Source organism: Pungitius pungitius, chromosome 8, assembly GCF_949316345.1.
Source record: "Pungitius pungitius chromosome 8, fPunPun2.1, whole genome shotgun sequence".
NCBI lineage: Eukaryota > Metazoa > Chordata > Actinopteri > Perciformes > Gasterosteidae > Pungitius > Pungitius pungitius.
The window spans coordinates 3320753-3335546 of NC_084907.1; the positions used below are offsets into that span (position 1 = coordinate 3320753).

The following is a 14794-nucleotide window of genomic DNA, read 5'->3' on the forward strand; positions in this document are numbered from 1 at the left end:
GGAACAATCCCCTCGGCAGCTGGGACCAATGTCAATTGGGTGACCACACGTCTTAGGCAGCATGCATAAAAAATAGAGCTGGCCGCCGGCTGGGTCTGTATCAGGAGCACTTACATTGTTTCTCCAGGGTAAAGGGAGTACATATTGAAAAAACCTGCTAGTGTTATTTTGCAGGTGGGGAAACCCTTACTGCCAGTGCACATAAAAAGTCTCTCAAGGGCCTCATTGTACAGATAGGCTTAATTTTTATGAAATGTGTTCGCACAGTTAGAGGAGCCCCGAGGTTTATTATTACAGAAGCACTGGACTTCACCTCAACGCCCTTACAGCTGTCACTAAGTCATTTTTGTTGCATTTGGTGAAGCATTTTTCTGTCGAAACAACCTGTTAAGTGTTCTTCTCGTCTGACGTCGTTCACTCCGGGCAGATTCCCATCACTCCCTACCAACGAGTAAAATCAAATAATCAATAGGCAATCAATGTCAATCAATGTGTCAATAATACATGTTACTTTTGATGTGTTTATTTCTTTCCTCACAGGAGACAATGAAGGTTCTAACTAGCTAACCTCTTGCTAACATCTTGCTAACATCTTGCTAACATCTTGCTAGCTAATGTTTTTCTTTCAACTGGTGCAGGTATTAAAAATAACCATTTAGTTGTCATTATTTTGTTATTGCACTTTGGGGATCGTTTTTGAAGCACCTCGACCCTTGTTGACAACGTGACAAGACACCTGAAGACAACATTAGCTTGGCTTCCTCTTTTTATCCCTCCGCCCCATCTTTTGAGTTCGTGGAATTTGCTTGTTTGCAAAAATAAAGGATAAAGTCTTTTAATACTCTGCAGCTCCTGGTTAGTCTTTATCCAACCCTGGATCTGGTTTGGCAGACCGTGTTTTTTTAGTTTTTTTTACAGACTTAATTATCTGGTGAATTGGCACATCTAGGTTTTGTTGTTACCAGACAGCCAGCAGCAAGTAGTAAAATGAAATAAAAGCCAGGGATTAACACACAAGATACAAATTATTTTCAAGTTAGAACATCCACACGTTTGTCAGTTTCAAGCAAAGATAACATACAAAGGAAAGATTTTTGAAAAGCAATCTCTCTGAGTAGGGTCAGAAGAACAAACAGAGGATCAGTGGTTAAGTGCATACAGGTGTCGAGGGTACCAGCTCAGATCGTGATTTGAAGCACTTTCTGAGAGACACTCTCACACACTCAGTAAATAAGTTTGGGGAATTAAGGTTGTATCATACTGACTTACGGAATAGGAACACCTGAACAACCAAAAGATTCAGAAAAAAACAACATAAAAGCTCCCATTTAATGTCTACCTTTCCAGGGAATAGATGCACTGATTGGCCTTAAATAGCTTTGCCTGTTCAAACAAATCACAATGTGAATACAATTGATTCCAATGGCAGTTTTGGGAAACATAAACCTCATTGTTTGAACTGGGGCACATGTTTGGATTTGTTTGGCGGGAACAGCCTTTCCAGACCATCCCGTTGTATCCGGCAGTAGTTCCCAGAGGCTGTTGAGAGGTAGCACACAATTAGCGGATGAGTTATTGCACCTCAACTACGGACATTTCAGTCACGATGCAGGACCACGCAGAGTCTTCTCCCTGTACGCAGTGCAGTGAAAACGTGGTTATTTTAGGGGCCAGGTATCACACAGAAACCTGCACCATCTGAAATCAGTTCTGACAACAAGCAAACGCAGAGGCAGAAAAGCCATGCAGACTTCTGCAGGAAGTATCCCACACAGGTACAACGACACACTAACAATATGATGTTTCACACCCTTGTATATCTGTTTCTTTATTACATTCTGGTTTAATAAGCAAGCCAATGGTGAAAAAACTAAAGAAGCTCAAAGATGACAAGTTTTTTTTCTCTGAGGCCAATCAGCCTGGGTACATTTTGCAAGCTATTAAGTGTGAACAGGTTCTCCAGATTTTGTCACCCATTTGAAGTACTTTCTGAAAGCCAATGCATCAACAAACAGCTGCAAATAATCTTCTGTAGCACTTAACTCTCACACACTGGGATCTAACAGGCAAAGTATGTAAGGGTATGAAGGTTAAAGCACAAAGCCTTGATTTCAGGTATTGCAAATCTTCAAATTCACAAGAGGAATGTCTGAAAAGCTCAGAGAAAACTACATTTTTGTGGAAACTTGAATCAGTCCAAAAACGTAAGCGTTTAAAGGTGCAGAGTTTGAGGGTTCAAGTAGATTGTTGAAAGCTAGCATGCATAAAAAGCGCCCAGAAGGGAGTTTTGAGAAGGAAAATTCAGGGTGGTTGTAGTTTTGATTCTGGTGTGGTGTTAAGATTTGGAAACGGACGGGATGAGCTTCAGAAGTCGATGATTGGCTGGCGACCTGTCCATCCAGGATGCACCCCGCCTCTCGCCCCGTGTTAGCTGGGATTGGCTCCAGCCCCCACCCCCCCCAGAAGCTAACCATATCCTCTCTGCTGCTAACACGTATCAACATGCAGACGACAGAATGTCAAAACTGATCTCCATCCCCGCCCGGGTCGGTTGGGGGGGGAGTCTTGTGTTCATTCCCCTTCCAACACACTCTGTGGCATGTTGAACTAAAGCTTTTTTTGTGGTTCGTCAACAGTAACCCGTGACAAAATACCGTTATCTTTTAAATGTTATTCTTAAGTTTTATCGTACGGCAAATTGTTCTTCAGAGGAAGAGGAGCTGTCCTGTCTGATTTCTTCCGGAAGCTGTTCGTCCAATTGGCACTACTGATCCAGCCTGGCCCTTTGAAACAGGGAGGCAGTGAAAAGTGTTGCCAAAGGTGTGGTTATAACGTAACTAGAGCAAGATCAGAGTTTCTTTTTTTATTATTTCTCCTTGAATCACGGAATTGTAACGTAGATTTAGCAATCTACACCTAGAACTGCTTCGCCGCGCAAAACCTTCGTGAAGCTGGCCTTCAGGCGAGAAAAATCCCCCCAAAGACGGTGGACGGATGTGAGTCGTCACCACAGCGGCAGAAAGAGCTGCAGCAGAAGACATCTACGAACGGCTGGTGTATTGATGTGGTCAGACCCCCCCCCTTCATCTCGTGACTCGCTTCATTTACTGGATCTGCCCATCGGAAAAAATACCTGGCATTTTTACCGACATTCTTCCCAGCTTGTGCCCCCCCCCCCAACCCTCTCCTCTGCATGTGCTACACCTTTGCATCCTGCTTTCAATTAACTCCAATGTAAACCCAGCCGGGTCAAAGACGCTCAGGTTAACTGACGGAGCATAAACAGCCAGATGGTCCCGGCATTTCAAGGGAGAGGTGAGCTGGACCTGTCAATCAAACGGCCAACATTCGTGCAGGACACAGGAGCTGTTCGTCTGCCTTACAAAAGAAACATTTGAAATATGGTTTTGATAACAATCGGTCTCTACGCTGGTCTTTTGAGTAAAAGAATTGCATTCCTGTCGCTGTGAGGATCAATAAGAGGTGAGACAAGATGTGAGAAGGTATTTTCCAAAGCTCGAAAATGAAAAAGATTGAAAACTCAGATATTTCAGTTCCTGGTCTGCAATCCCGAAAGTTCCAGCCTTTTATTTGTATTATTTACATGTGTTGGAAAGGCCTCTGGCTCCCTCAGTGCAGACAGAGAAGTCAGCATCATCACTTTCATGACACAGTATACACAAGTCATTAGAAATAACAGCAAAGCCTATTTAACATCAGCAAGTAGAAATCAAACAGGAACATCCGGCAAAAGAGACAGGGAAAAGGTGGAGGAGAAGAAACAGGGGGATTGGAGGAAGAGAAGTAAGAAGAGAAAGAGAGAGAGAGAGAGAGACTACACCTTTAAGCAAATTCCACTGCACGTCTTATTTTGGAGGGAGAAGTAAAGTCAGATAAAACTGAACCAGATGTGATGTTCTGCCGCATCGGGGTCTACTGAACACACGGCCGACTCCTCAGGATGAAGCTCACATGAACCCGTCAATCCATGACCATCAATGGGATCAGAACAATAATCTGAACATTGCACACCCTGCTGTGTAGACACACAAGGTTTAGGGACGAGGACGTTCTGATGAGCTCCAGCCCTCCCTGACGCCTGTGTGTGTGTGTGTGTGCGCACAACTTGTTGCAGTAAGACATTCTGACAGCGCCCTGCTGTTTTACTATCTCCCCGCGGCTCTGACTAAGCGTTGAGTCCGTCACCGTGTTTTCTCTGTCTGTGTGTGTGTGTGTGTGTGTTACTGTGTAACTCATCAGTTATTGGTGCGCTCTGACAGCACCCTGCTGTTTTAGTATTTTCCTGTGGCTCTTGACAATGTGTCAAAGCCTGTCTCACTACTGTGTGTGTGTGTGTGTGTGTGTGTGTGTGTCAGGCTCCCCGTTGTTTGATTGGCCTCCTTTTGTGTTATCCAGTTCTGTTCATTACACACGCTCTCTCTCTCTCTCTCTCTCTCTCTCTCTCCTTCAGTCTGTCTTCTCTCCAACCTGAAACACAGAGGGACGAATCGTTAACAACAGACGTGGAGAAACATAATAAAATCCAAGTGAAACATTAGGACACGTCTTGATTTATTGGTCAAATTTAATATCAAGAAATGAAATACATTCACAAGAAGAACGATTTGCTGTTAATAGAAAACCCGGTGTAACGTATGACTTTAGTCAGGTAGGGACGTAATGAGTGAGGCACACTGGACTGACACGTTCAACTAGATTCAGGAGGAGAACGAATCGAAGACAAACAACCTCGTAAAAATGAAACATGAAGAAACATCGGCTCTCTATTGTTATTTTAACCTCACATGGTTTTCCACAAGTTACTGAAGGGTAGAACAACGCTGTTTATTTGTGACAAAATGATAAACATTTTATTCATACCAGACACCTGTAAATAAATAATAAAATAAATAAATAAATATAAAAAAATAAAAGTTTTAAACTTTTGGCTGGTAGTCTCCAAAACATAAGATGTTAAATTAGGGTTAGGATTAATTCATCTGAGTAATCTTCAACATGACGGAGAAGACGAGGAGGATATAAATCAATTATGTTTCCAAATAAGTGAACGGTTCTCTTGCTGTGAATCAAACCAGAACAAATAAAGGCTACAAAACTACTTCTGTCAGGTCCAAACAATAATTTAGCCTTAGAAAATGAAATAGAAGAACAGCCATAAATTCTTAGTGAAAGAGTTGTTTTTCTAACAACTTCCTCCTGAGGCTGAATTTAAACTTATTTGTGACACTTTAAAAGCAAACACAACACACAACTTCCCTTAAAACTAGACCTGCAGTCTACTAGTAGAGGGAGGTATGGGGGGGTCAGAGATGCTGACTTTTGCTGTGGATTTTGTGTGTGTGTTTGTGTGTTATATTCATAACCTTTTCACTTAAGCCCAGATAAATGACCATTTCCCTTCAAGCAGTTCCACATGTTTCTTTGTTTTTTTTTCAAACTGTTCCATTCTGACTGACATTTTACTCTCCTTTTGCGTTTAATCTGCGGATAGAGAAGGACTTGTTTCAAAATATTTACTTTGGAAATGAGAAATTCGAGCCACAGGGACCCCTTCGACATGTTTGACATATTCAGATTGTATCTTTGCCTCCTGGAAGTGTTTGTTTGTCACAGATTTGTACCTAAAACTAGATACAGGTGGTTAGACGTGTGAAGAGGAAGCGTAGGATGGGGGAAGTGAGACAGCAGCTGGGGGGGGAAGAAGGACCATCACACTTACCTCTCATGGCGCAGTGGGCTCCTCCTCTGATGATATGCGACGGTTCTGTTGAGCAAAAACCAAAGTCAGAAAACACATACAAACTTTTGTCCTTTGAGGGACGAATGTAGTTTGTTGACTGAGTTGATTGAACTTGTTCTGTTCTACTGGACAAGAAGATGTTGAGGAGGCCTCGATGTGTCTATAACACACACACACACACATACACACACCGTCATGTGGTCATGGGTGTCGTCCAGCGTGTGCTCTCCCTCCTCCTCCTCCTCCTCCTCCTCCTCTTCCTCTTCCTCCTCCTCGTCTTCAGCTTCACTGTTGTGCCGGAGCTCCTCCTCCTCGTCCTCCAGCTCTGAGCGTGATTCCTCCGCTTCCTGCCACACCTCCTCGCCTTTAACCTCGCCTGCCTTCCTCAGCTCTGCATCAACACACACGCACACACACACACACGGTTACAAACACACAAATGTTAGAAGCGTAACTGGATCTGCACACGTGTGAAAACAGTGTGTGTGTGTGTGTGTGTGTGTGTGACCAAGTTAGAACAGCAATGCATAAAGAATAAATCAGTTTGTCCTTTTTCTGTAAATGGTTTCATGTGTTTTAAATGAAAACCCCGAAGACAAAATGAAGTATTAAAGACAAATTAGGTCATTAAGATCAAATCCAAAATAAGTTTAAAATAAGCTTTAAACTTACAATAATGTTTTTACAAGACTGAGAAACATTTTGCATTTCTGCAGTCATTGATATTCATGCACCAGCCAAGTTACCTGATTATTTATTATGGATCATTTATCACGTTTATTAGTAATTAGTACCATGAAGAAAAGTGTAACAAGAATGTTAAAAGATCCACTTTTGTCCACGGAATGACACATTATGTGGATGGATGTAAACATTAAAAAGGTAACACATTAAAAAGTGCAAAGGCCGTCTGCAGTAGTCTATTATTCTATTTCAAAATAAAATGTTGCTCTTTTATTTTATGTGTGTCTGTGAAGTCACTTCCACGAGGCGACCAACGTTTGAGTGTGAAACCACAAGTACACAACGTCACGTTTGATAAGACTCGTATTATTACATCGTACAGCTGATTTATGATTTTTAAGCACAAGCTGAATAAAGAAAAGGATTTTCCCCCGTTCTGTGCTACTCAGCTTGATGTTATTCCCATTGAATTATTCACGAGCTGTTCTGCTCTCTATTTCTATTTTATTTATACCATGGCCTTTATTTTTTTTCTTCAACATTTTTCCATTGCCAGAATTACTTTATTTTAGCAGGTATTTCGTCACAGGTTGAACTGAAAAAATTAGATGTCCTCAGTGACCTTTTCATTGAAACATCAAATAAGCCACGTTCGTCTTCAGAAGACGGCGCAGAGAGCAACATCAATGAGGAGAGTAATATTTCATGTTCTTTCCTGCTTATTTCTCTTGATGTGACAATTCCATTTTTGGTCTCCAGGAAGCTGAGAAGCACACGTGGCTCCCAGAGACTTGAGAACAAGGAAGTGAACTGAAATGAAGGCCTGCTCTAACTCTGAAATACCGCATCAAATATTCAAGAACGTCTGTTACATAAGACATCTTTATTTATGAAGACTTTCAAACTACATCAGGACCATCTAGATGAAGTTGTGTATTCATATTTATATAGTTATTCATCAGCAGGAGAGTCCTCTTTCTAGTCGAGTCAGAAGCGGTATTTCATGTTTTACATAACAAAACGACTACAAAAAAATTATTTTGCCAAAACTCTAAATTGATAAAACACAAAATATGAGCAAGTAAAAACAATACTATAAGTTTTCCTCAGTCCAACATGGCGACTGAAGTTCCTTCGCAAACCTCGTGATCCTCTAGGCTACTTTAAAAAAAATCTTACATCTGAATATTTGTGTGTATATCTGTGTGAATAGAGCATAATAATGACGTTTTCGCTTCTTTATTCGACTGCGCCGTGCAGCTTCAACATTGTTAAATACTAACATCCTGAAAAAAGAAAAACCTGACTGTAATCATTTCATCAGAATGTAATGTGATCATCGTCACAACGACTTTATCGACATTCTATTCCCATCATTCCCACTATGATTGTTCCATTTGTGAGTGTGTGAGTGTGTGTGTGTGTGTGTGTGTGAGTGTGTGTGTTTGTGTGTTTGTGTGTGTGTGAGTGTGTGAGTGTGTGAGTGTGTGAGTGTGTGTGTCACCTGAGGAGGTGATGTGTGTGTCTTCTGTGATCTGCTCCAGTCTGCCCAGCAGAGCTTCGATGTTGGCTTTAATCTGAGTCAACTCGCACTTGATCGCCTGAAGCTCTGGACCTTTCACCGCTGGTTGAGAGACAGAGAGACAGAGAGACAAAGGGGGGAGGGGGGGGGGTGGAGAGAGACACAGAGACAAGGTGAGGGGTGGAGAGACATAGACAGACAGAGAGGGAGACGTTAGCGCCTGCTGATCATCCGCAGAGCATGCCGTTGTCTCGTAAAAGTTGGGAGTCTTTCAAACATTATTATTTTGGATCTGGCGAGGGCTCAGCGCTGGGATCCAGAAACGACGTTCTTCTTACACTCGAGTGTGACTAATGGATCGGAGCTCCGCCACCGGGGGGGGATTTCCACGGAAACAGGCCGAATGGGATTCGCTGCCGTTTGAATGAAGATCAACGACAAAACGTCCCGAGTCTCGACCCCAACCGAGCGGAAAGCCGCGGGGGGGGGGGGGGGAAGAAAGAAGAGAGACGCGCCTCCAAAGAGGGACGTTGTCGGGGATCCGTGGGCCTCGTCTCTGGTGGAACGAGGTCCCGTTCGACTCGTGTGCGAGCGGAAAGAAACCTCCAGATGACAGAAACGAAGGTCCGTCATTATTCATCTGGGAGCCACAGGTATTTGTTCGGGAGTCCCGTCAACATGACTCAGATCCCCAGGTGGAGGTGATGGAGGCCAGTTTGAGAAAACCTGTCCATCTGTTTGTATCAGAGATCCTTTTGGAACATACTCTTTGATCAAAATGAAGGTAGCTGGTTTTTATGTTCTACATTTGATATACCGTGGTCCATTGCGGGAGAGTTGGCAACTCTTACTTTGTACCTGATGAGGGATTGCTGTTTGTCCTATTTATTTATAGGCCTCAAGAGTTCTCCCTTCCTGTGTCTTCTAAAAAAAAACTTTATTATAGATATAGATTTACAATTTAGATATTTTATACAAGGTCTTGCATTTCGGACAATCTATGTGAGACATTGGAAACATACAAAACAGGGTTTAAATAACATATATTGTATGTTTCGTTTATTTACTAGAAACTGTATAACGCATCCATATTATTATTATTTTTTTAACATATTTTGTTTGTACTGCAATTTAAGAAAAGAAAAACCGACGTCTGTGAAAGAAGAGGCTTCAGAGGGAGAGAGCGACCGAGTGATGAGTACATTAGTGGCCAACATCTGCTGGATGTTTGCGTTTCACTACATTGAACCAAACTACTCCTGAATTTTGCCAAACTGCGTGGGGTTGTTGTTGCTCAATCCGCACTCACGTCTTTCAAATCTGCGTCTCCTTCGCCTCTCATCTGTTTCACTTTACTTCCTGTCTCTCATCTTTATGTTCCCTTACTCCCCTCCCCCTAACTGACCTCGTCTCCTTGTCCTTCTCCCTGTCTCGTCCTGTCACCTTTCATTTCATCACTTCTTCTGTCTCCTCTTCTTTCCCAGCATCGGCCTTTGTTGCATTCCTGTCATCCATCATCCCTCTTTTTCTCTTTTCAATCGCTTTCATCTCTCTCAAGCGAGTTTCTCTTTGCTTTGTCGATAGAAATTACCCCTCAGAATCGTTCTGAGAGGAATCCGACACACACACACACACACACACACACACACACACACACACACACACACACACACACACACACGCAACCCTTACACAATAACACATACATATGTTCGATCCTTAGGTGGTCCAGATTAAACACACGGAGCCACTAGTGCCTTCTAGAAGGTGTGGAGCAGCTGTATGAAGACTTCAATGGACAATAAGATATAAAACAATAACAACTGGTAGTAAAATGATTGGGGTGGAGAACTGATGGGGGAGCTTCTGCCCGAGTGGCCTTAAATACACTTGATATTAAAGATCTCCGTCACTGCAAAATGCCAACGGCGAAAACAGGAAAAGAGCGTGGTCTCATTCCTAAACAAACCTGTATTCACATTTATAGTATTATATATAAACTTATATATAAAACATCATAAATGTGACCAGGTCTCAAACATGTGGCATCAGGATATAAAATCCCCACAGTCTGGGTGGATGGAAAAAGAAGTGTCTAACATGGATGAACCCGGGGAAAGAATCCTGGTCCCATGTGACTGGATGATTGATGTGGCGTGCTCGTTAAGCACTTTCACAAATGACTTGTCCATCGAAAAGTTGTGTAATGCGTCGGGCCTCAAGCCGAGTCCGTCTCCTCTTCACGTTGTTAATACAAGTCAGATGGAAATGAATTCTCCCTTAAATCTGAAACATCACAGAGAACGAGAGCATCGAGGACGGATCTTAACAATGACGTTTGACAAAGTTAAACTCTGCTGCCTGGGTCTTTTGTGGCAGAGGTTTTGTTTGCATGGCGTCCATGGAGCGCGAGAGGCAGCGTATCTGAAAGCGAGGCGACTCACGGATCTAATGAGGTACTTTAAGCTGCTGGTAAGGACCACTGAGAGCACATCCCTGCTAGAGGCAGCTTAACACATATGGCTCACTGGCTTCCATCTGGGTCTGTGTTTCTTCTTGCAATGCTCGTTACGTCCCCCCCCTCCCCCCCCTCGCTCCCCAGATCAGACACACGCAGAGGCTCACATGCATTCAGTCAACGTCCGTCATCTTCCCAACGTGCTTGTGAAGAGGTGCGGATGTGTTTATTTGCGATTACCAGGAAATGCAACTTGAAGCTGCGCCTCAAAGCCTAAAAGCTTCCTCTTGCATCCCCTTCTCATATCGGACGTGGTAGTAATATCACTTTAGACTTTTTTCAACAGCCTTAATCCTGGTGCGGACCTGAAAATACATCATAGGATGCATGCATGGACAACGTCCAAGGTATGAAAACGAGGTAAAATGAGAGTTTAATGTGTAATGAAAGGTTGCAGCGACGCTCGAACCTTCCACCGTAAAAGACTTAAAGAGTAGATGAAATGACGGTTTGGATCAGAACGGTGGAGTTGGTCAGAGAAAATGTGAAAGAAGAATGAAAGTAAAATGACATAAAGGCAGAGGGAAGGAGAAGATTTGATGCTGTGTGGGGGTTTGCACCAGAATATTGAAATAACACCAACAAAATGATCCTGCTGATGTACTTCAATATATTTCATTTTTACATTCAGAAACCTAATATGAGGCTACTTAAAGCAGTTGTTTACTAAAGCAGCCCGGTAATGTCTACAGAAATTACGGTAATTCACCATTTATCATTAGCCTTCTGTTGCTATTTTAGCTTCAGAAGCTGCTATTATTCAGAACTTTTACTCATATCATTGCATTTATTATTGCATTATTGTATTCCAATTGACCCCTCTGCAACTTCCCACCCCACAAATTGAATCAGTCTATATATTAAAATGTACTTATGGTACTTGTTAGCAGCAGGGAGCAAAACCTTTCTATTATTTTGAAATAATTCCCATTTTAACTTAACAACATATTTCCTGCGTTCAGGTGACCAACTTTTAGTTGTATTCAATGTGCTAAAGTTGGACTTGGATATCTCGGGTTCTGATATCAGCTTCATCTGTTTCGAGTGTTGTTTGCGGCGAATATCGACGGCAGAATTTTTTTCGAAGCAGCAGAACTTCTGGTGCGGCTGTGACGGGTCGGACGTACATCTCTGCCTGTTGCTGGCGGGGAAGATGGAGGCGTTACGCGACAGCAGTTTGACGGGCAGGGACTTGACCCGCCGCACGACGGGCACCGCCACCCGGGGGCGTTTGATGGGCACCACCCGAGGGACCGGAGACACGGCGCCGTGGTACTCGAACAACCTGGAGAGAGCGAGACAAAGACGGAGAGAGGAGAGGGTCAAATGATGAGCAGAGTGCAGGAGGAAACTGTTTCTCTGCAGTTTAATGTCCCTGGAGACAGTAAAGTGTGGACTTCATGTTGAAGAGAAAATCAAAAGGTGGAGGACATTATAGACTTGTTAGGTTAGGGTTAGGGTTAGGGTTACTTACGCATTTACTCTGACCAAAAGTATTATTGTAAAGCTAATAGTGACAGAAATTCTGAATGGTGCCACAGTATTGTTCTGAACACAATGTTGAATGCTGGTCCAGAGTCATAAAATCCATAAAAATAAAAAACATAAACACCTCACGCTTTTATTTGGAGGGAACCGTTGAAATTTTCAGAGGCGGAAACGTTCCAGATGTGACAACGGCTGGTGTAAAGTTCAGCATGTCCGTAACACACAACAACTATTCAGAGGGAAAGGGCCTACGTGAAGGAGAGCTACAACACCAGGCGGTTTCACAAACAGGTGTCTTTTGATTTGTGCATTACGAGTCACATGCTGAGCTTGTTGCTCATCACTTTTTCAATGTTCCTTTCTCTTCCATCTGTCCTTCTCCTCGCAGTTTTGTGACTATGACGTTGTCCTCTATCTAACAATCTCAAACAGCTTTTCTTTTCGGAATGCTTTGTCAATGTTGGTGGAAACAATAAAGCTAAGGGCATTGGAAGGGACTTTGTGTCTCTAGAAGCCGGTTCAATGAGGGCATCCGGTCTCCTCTCGGTAATAAACAGCAAAACAATTACAGTAAATGAATGTTGTTCTTTTCATCAATAAACCCTTTGTGACCATATTTATTTTTATTATGAAACTGTAATCCAACCAATTAGATTAGTTTTTGGAATGTATTTTTGAACTTGTGTTTAAACCTTATTGTTTTGTGAATGTACCGTTTAAATTTGTTCTTGTTCAATAATTATTTCTGTTCAATCAACTTTCAGTTGCACTGGTGTTAAGATAGTTGGGATCTAAGAATCACTTTTTTTTTAGTTGAAATAGTGTGGAATAGTCTGACACAGTGAGTTTTCCTCTCATTCTCGGATAATGCAGCGTTGCTCGTTGTCTGTTTAACAACTCGGATAACTTTGTGGATCTAAGCGATGCTTAACTTCAAGTTGTGTTGACTCCTGTTTTTAAAGGCAGCGGACGAACATCTTCTTTCTATGTTTAGCCAACCAAAACCTTTTTGCAGGAGCTCTCTGGAAGCAATAAAAAAGAAAAAGCTATTTCACCCTCTACATCGTTGGCAATGATTTCATATTGACAAAACTTTTTTCAGATCACGAGACGAGATGTCAAATTGTTTTACTTCACTGCTGCTCACAGCTGCAGATAATAATCCACACCCAAACCACCCCTGCTTTTCAATGTTTAATGGCCATATTGTTTTTAAGAAAAGTGACCATCTGTAATTAATTTGATGGAAGCATCTCGTGTAGATGACATTTTTTTGTGAAAACACGCTATTTTTTAAAAACAAAACCCCCATAAACAGACAAGTGAAGAGCTCCCTTAACCAACGATATATGTATATATATGTGGAACAGACAGCTCTTTTATTTCATCTTTACGATGATAAACAGCCGTTGTGACGACCCTCCCACGTCCCAGGTGGCCCTGTGGTTCTGATTGTTGTTGCAGGTGCTGATTGGAGTGTCGTCAGCTGGATGAGTCACGCCTCAAAACTCGGCCTTAGAGATCTTCTCCATTGAGAAACCGGGGTGTGTGGCTGAGAGGAAGACCTGGTGCCTCTAGCAGAACGTCGCGGCCGTGCTGTTCTGGGATCACTACCACATACAGTGTTGTTTTTGTTAAAAATAAACCTATCCCTTCGAGAAGCTAGCTTGTTTGTCTCCCTGCTTTTTGGCATCATCGCTGGAGTCGCGGTTGTAGCAGAGCCGGCCGTGGACCACGCGGCATGGCGAGGGTCATGGGGTTTTTCTTGCTGCACATTGACATGAAATGTGCAATTTGTTGGCATAGGGCGTAACCAATGGAAGTAGGGTATATTAAAAATGTGATGAATTAGGCAACATCACTCTCCAGAATTCAGACCAAAGTTTGTTCTGAAAAGACACGAGAGAAGGAAAACGTTGCCCCATGCGATCCGCAGCTAGAGGCTGACTGGACGAACTACGGCCCGGTTTGTGATGGAGAAATTGATTTTATGACTTGGCTTGGATTGCTGTCAGCCCCCGGGTTGGTTTACACCTTTGGTCATAGTCAATAAAAAGCAGTAAAAATTGTAAGAAATTGTGAATTCCACTCGGGTCATGACAGTATTTTTACGGAGTGATTTTTGACAAGATTGACCTAACTTTGGCTTGACTACTTTGTGGGCTGTGTTTTAACGATTTGGGAAAAGAAGCAAATTTTTTTCTTTTAATAACTCCAGGTCCAGATGGTAATGTGCTTCACTCCCTCGGCTTAACATCTGTCTCCACGGGGACGAAGGGGAAAGGGAGGCAAAGAAGTACGTGGCAATTTAGTTTCACCATTTAGATCAAACAAATAATCAGAGCAGACAAGGAACTTCATTTACAGATCACACTTGGATCCATGTCTTTCCCACTTGGAGTTTTAAGTCTACTGTCTTAGAACCAGACGGCCTTGCTGCTCTACCACGTGTCCTTTGTGCCGTTGGACAATAGATCAAGGGCAGAGTGGCCTTGTCCCTAAAGTCATAAAATTCCAGGACTGTATAGATTCATCCCAGTCAGACTGTCAGATCACAGTTATGGATCAGTCCTCGGGAGTGAGCACGTTTCAACATTTGTCAAGACAGATAATTACCCAGTAAAGCTCTGCAGGATTTCTCAAATTCTGGAACAGGGGCTGCTTTGGTAGGATGGATAGAGGTCAAGAAGTGGCCAGGAGACCAGTGAATCCTGTTACATTTGTTTTGCTGGCCAGACCCTGAGCGGGTTGAGTAGCAAAGCATTTCCTTAAGACTGAATAGAGTCAGGGGGGGTGGTGATTAGGATACCCCTCCTTCCCC

At 42.7% G+C, this 14794-nt stretch overlaps 1 protein-coding gene across 2 annotated transcripts in view; it reads right to left on the reverse strand.

Moving 5' to 3' along the window:
• Positions 1-3573: 3573 nt before the first annotated feature.
• The window catches only part of raly (RALY heterogeneous nuclear ribonucleoprotein), a 50980-nt gene continuing 39759 nt past the window's right edge, over positions 3574-14794 (reverse strand). For both annotated transcript variants that reach the window (XM_037448161.2, XM_037448160.2), the window contains exons 5-9: positions 11613-11770; positions 7950-8069; positions 5953-6152; positions 5741-5785; positions 3574-4488 (exon numbers count right to left, since the gene is read on the reverse strand). In XM_037448161.2, the coding sequence (XP_037304058.2) occupies positions 5744-5785; positions 5953-6152; positions 7950-8069; positions 11613-11770 (520 nt within the window). In that variant the 3' untranslated portion in view covers positions 3574-4488; positions 5741-5743. The remainder of the gene's footprint in view (positions 4489-5740; positions 5786-5952; positions 6153-7949; positions 8070-11612; positions 11771-14794) is intronic.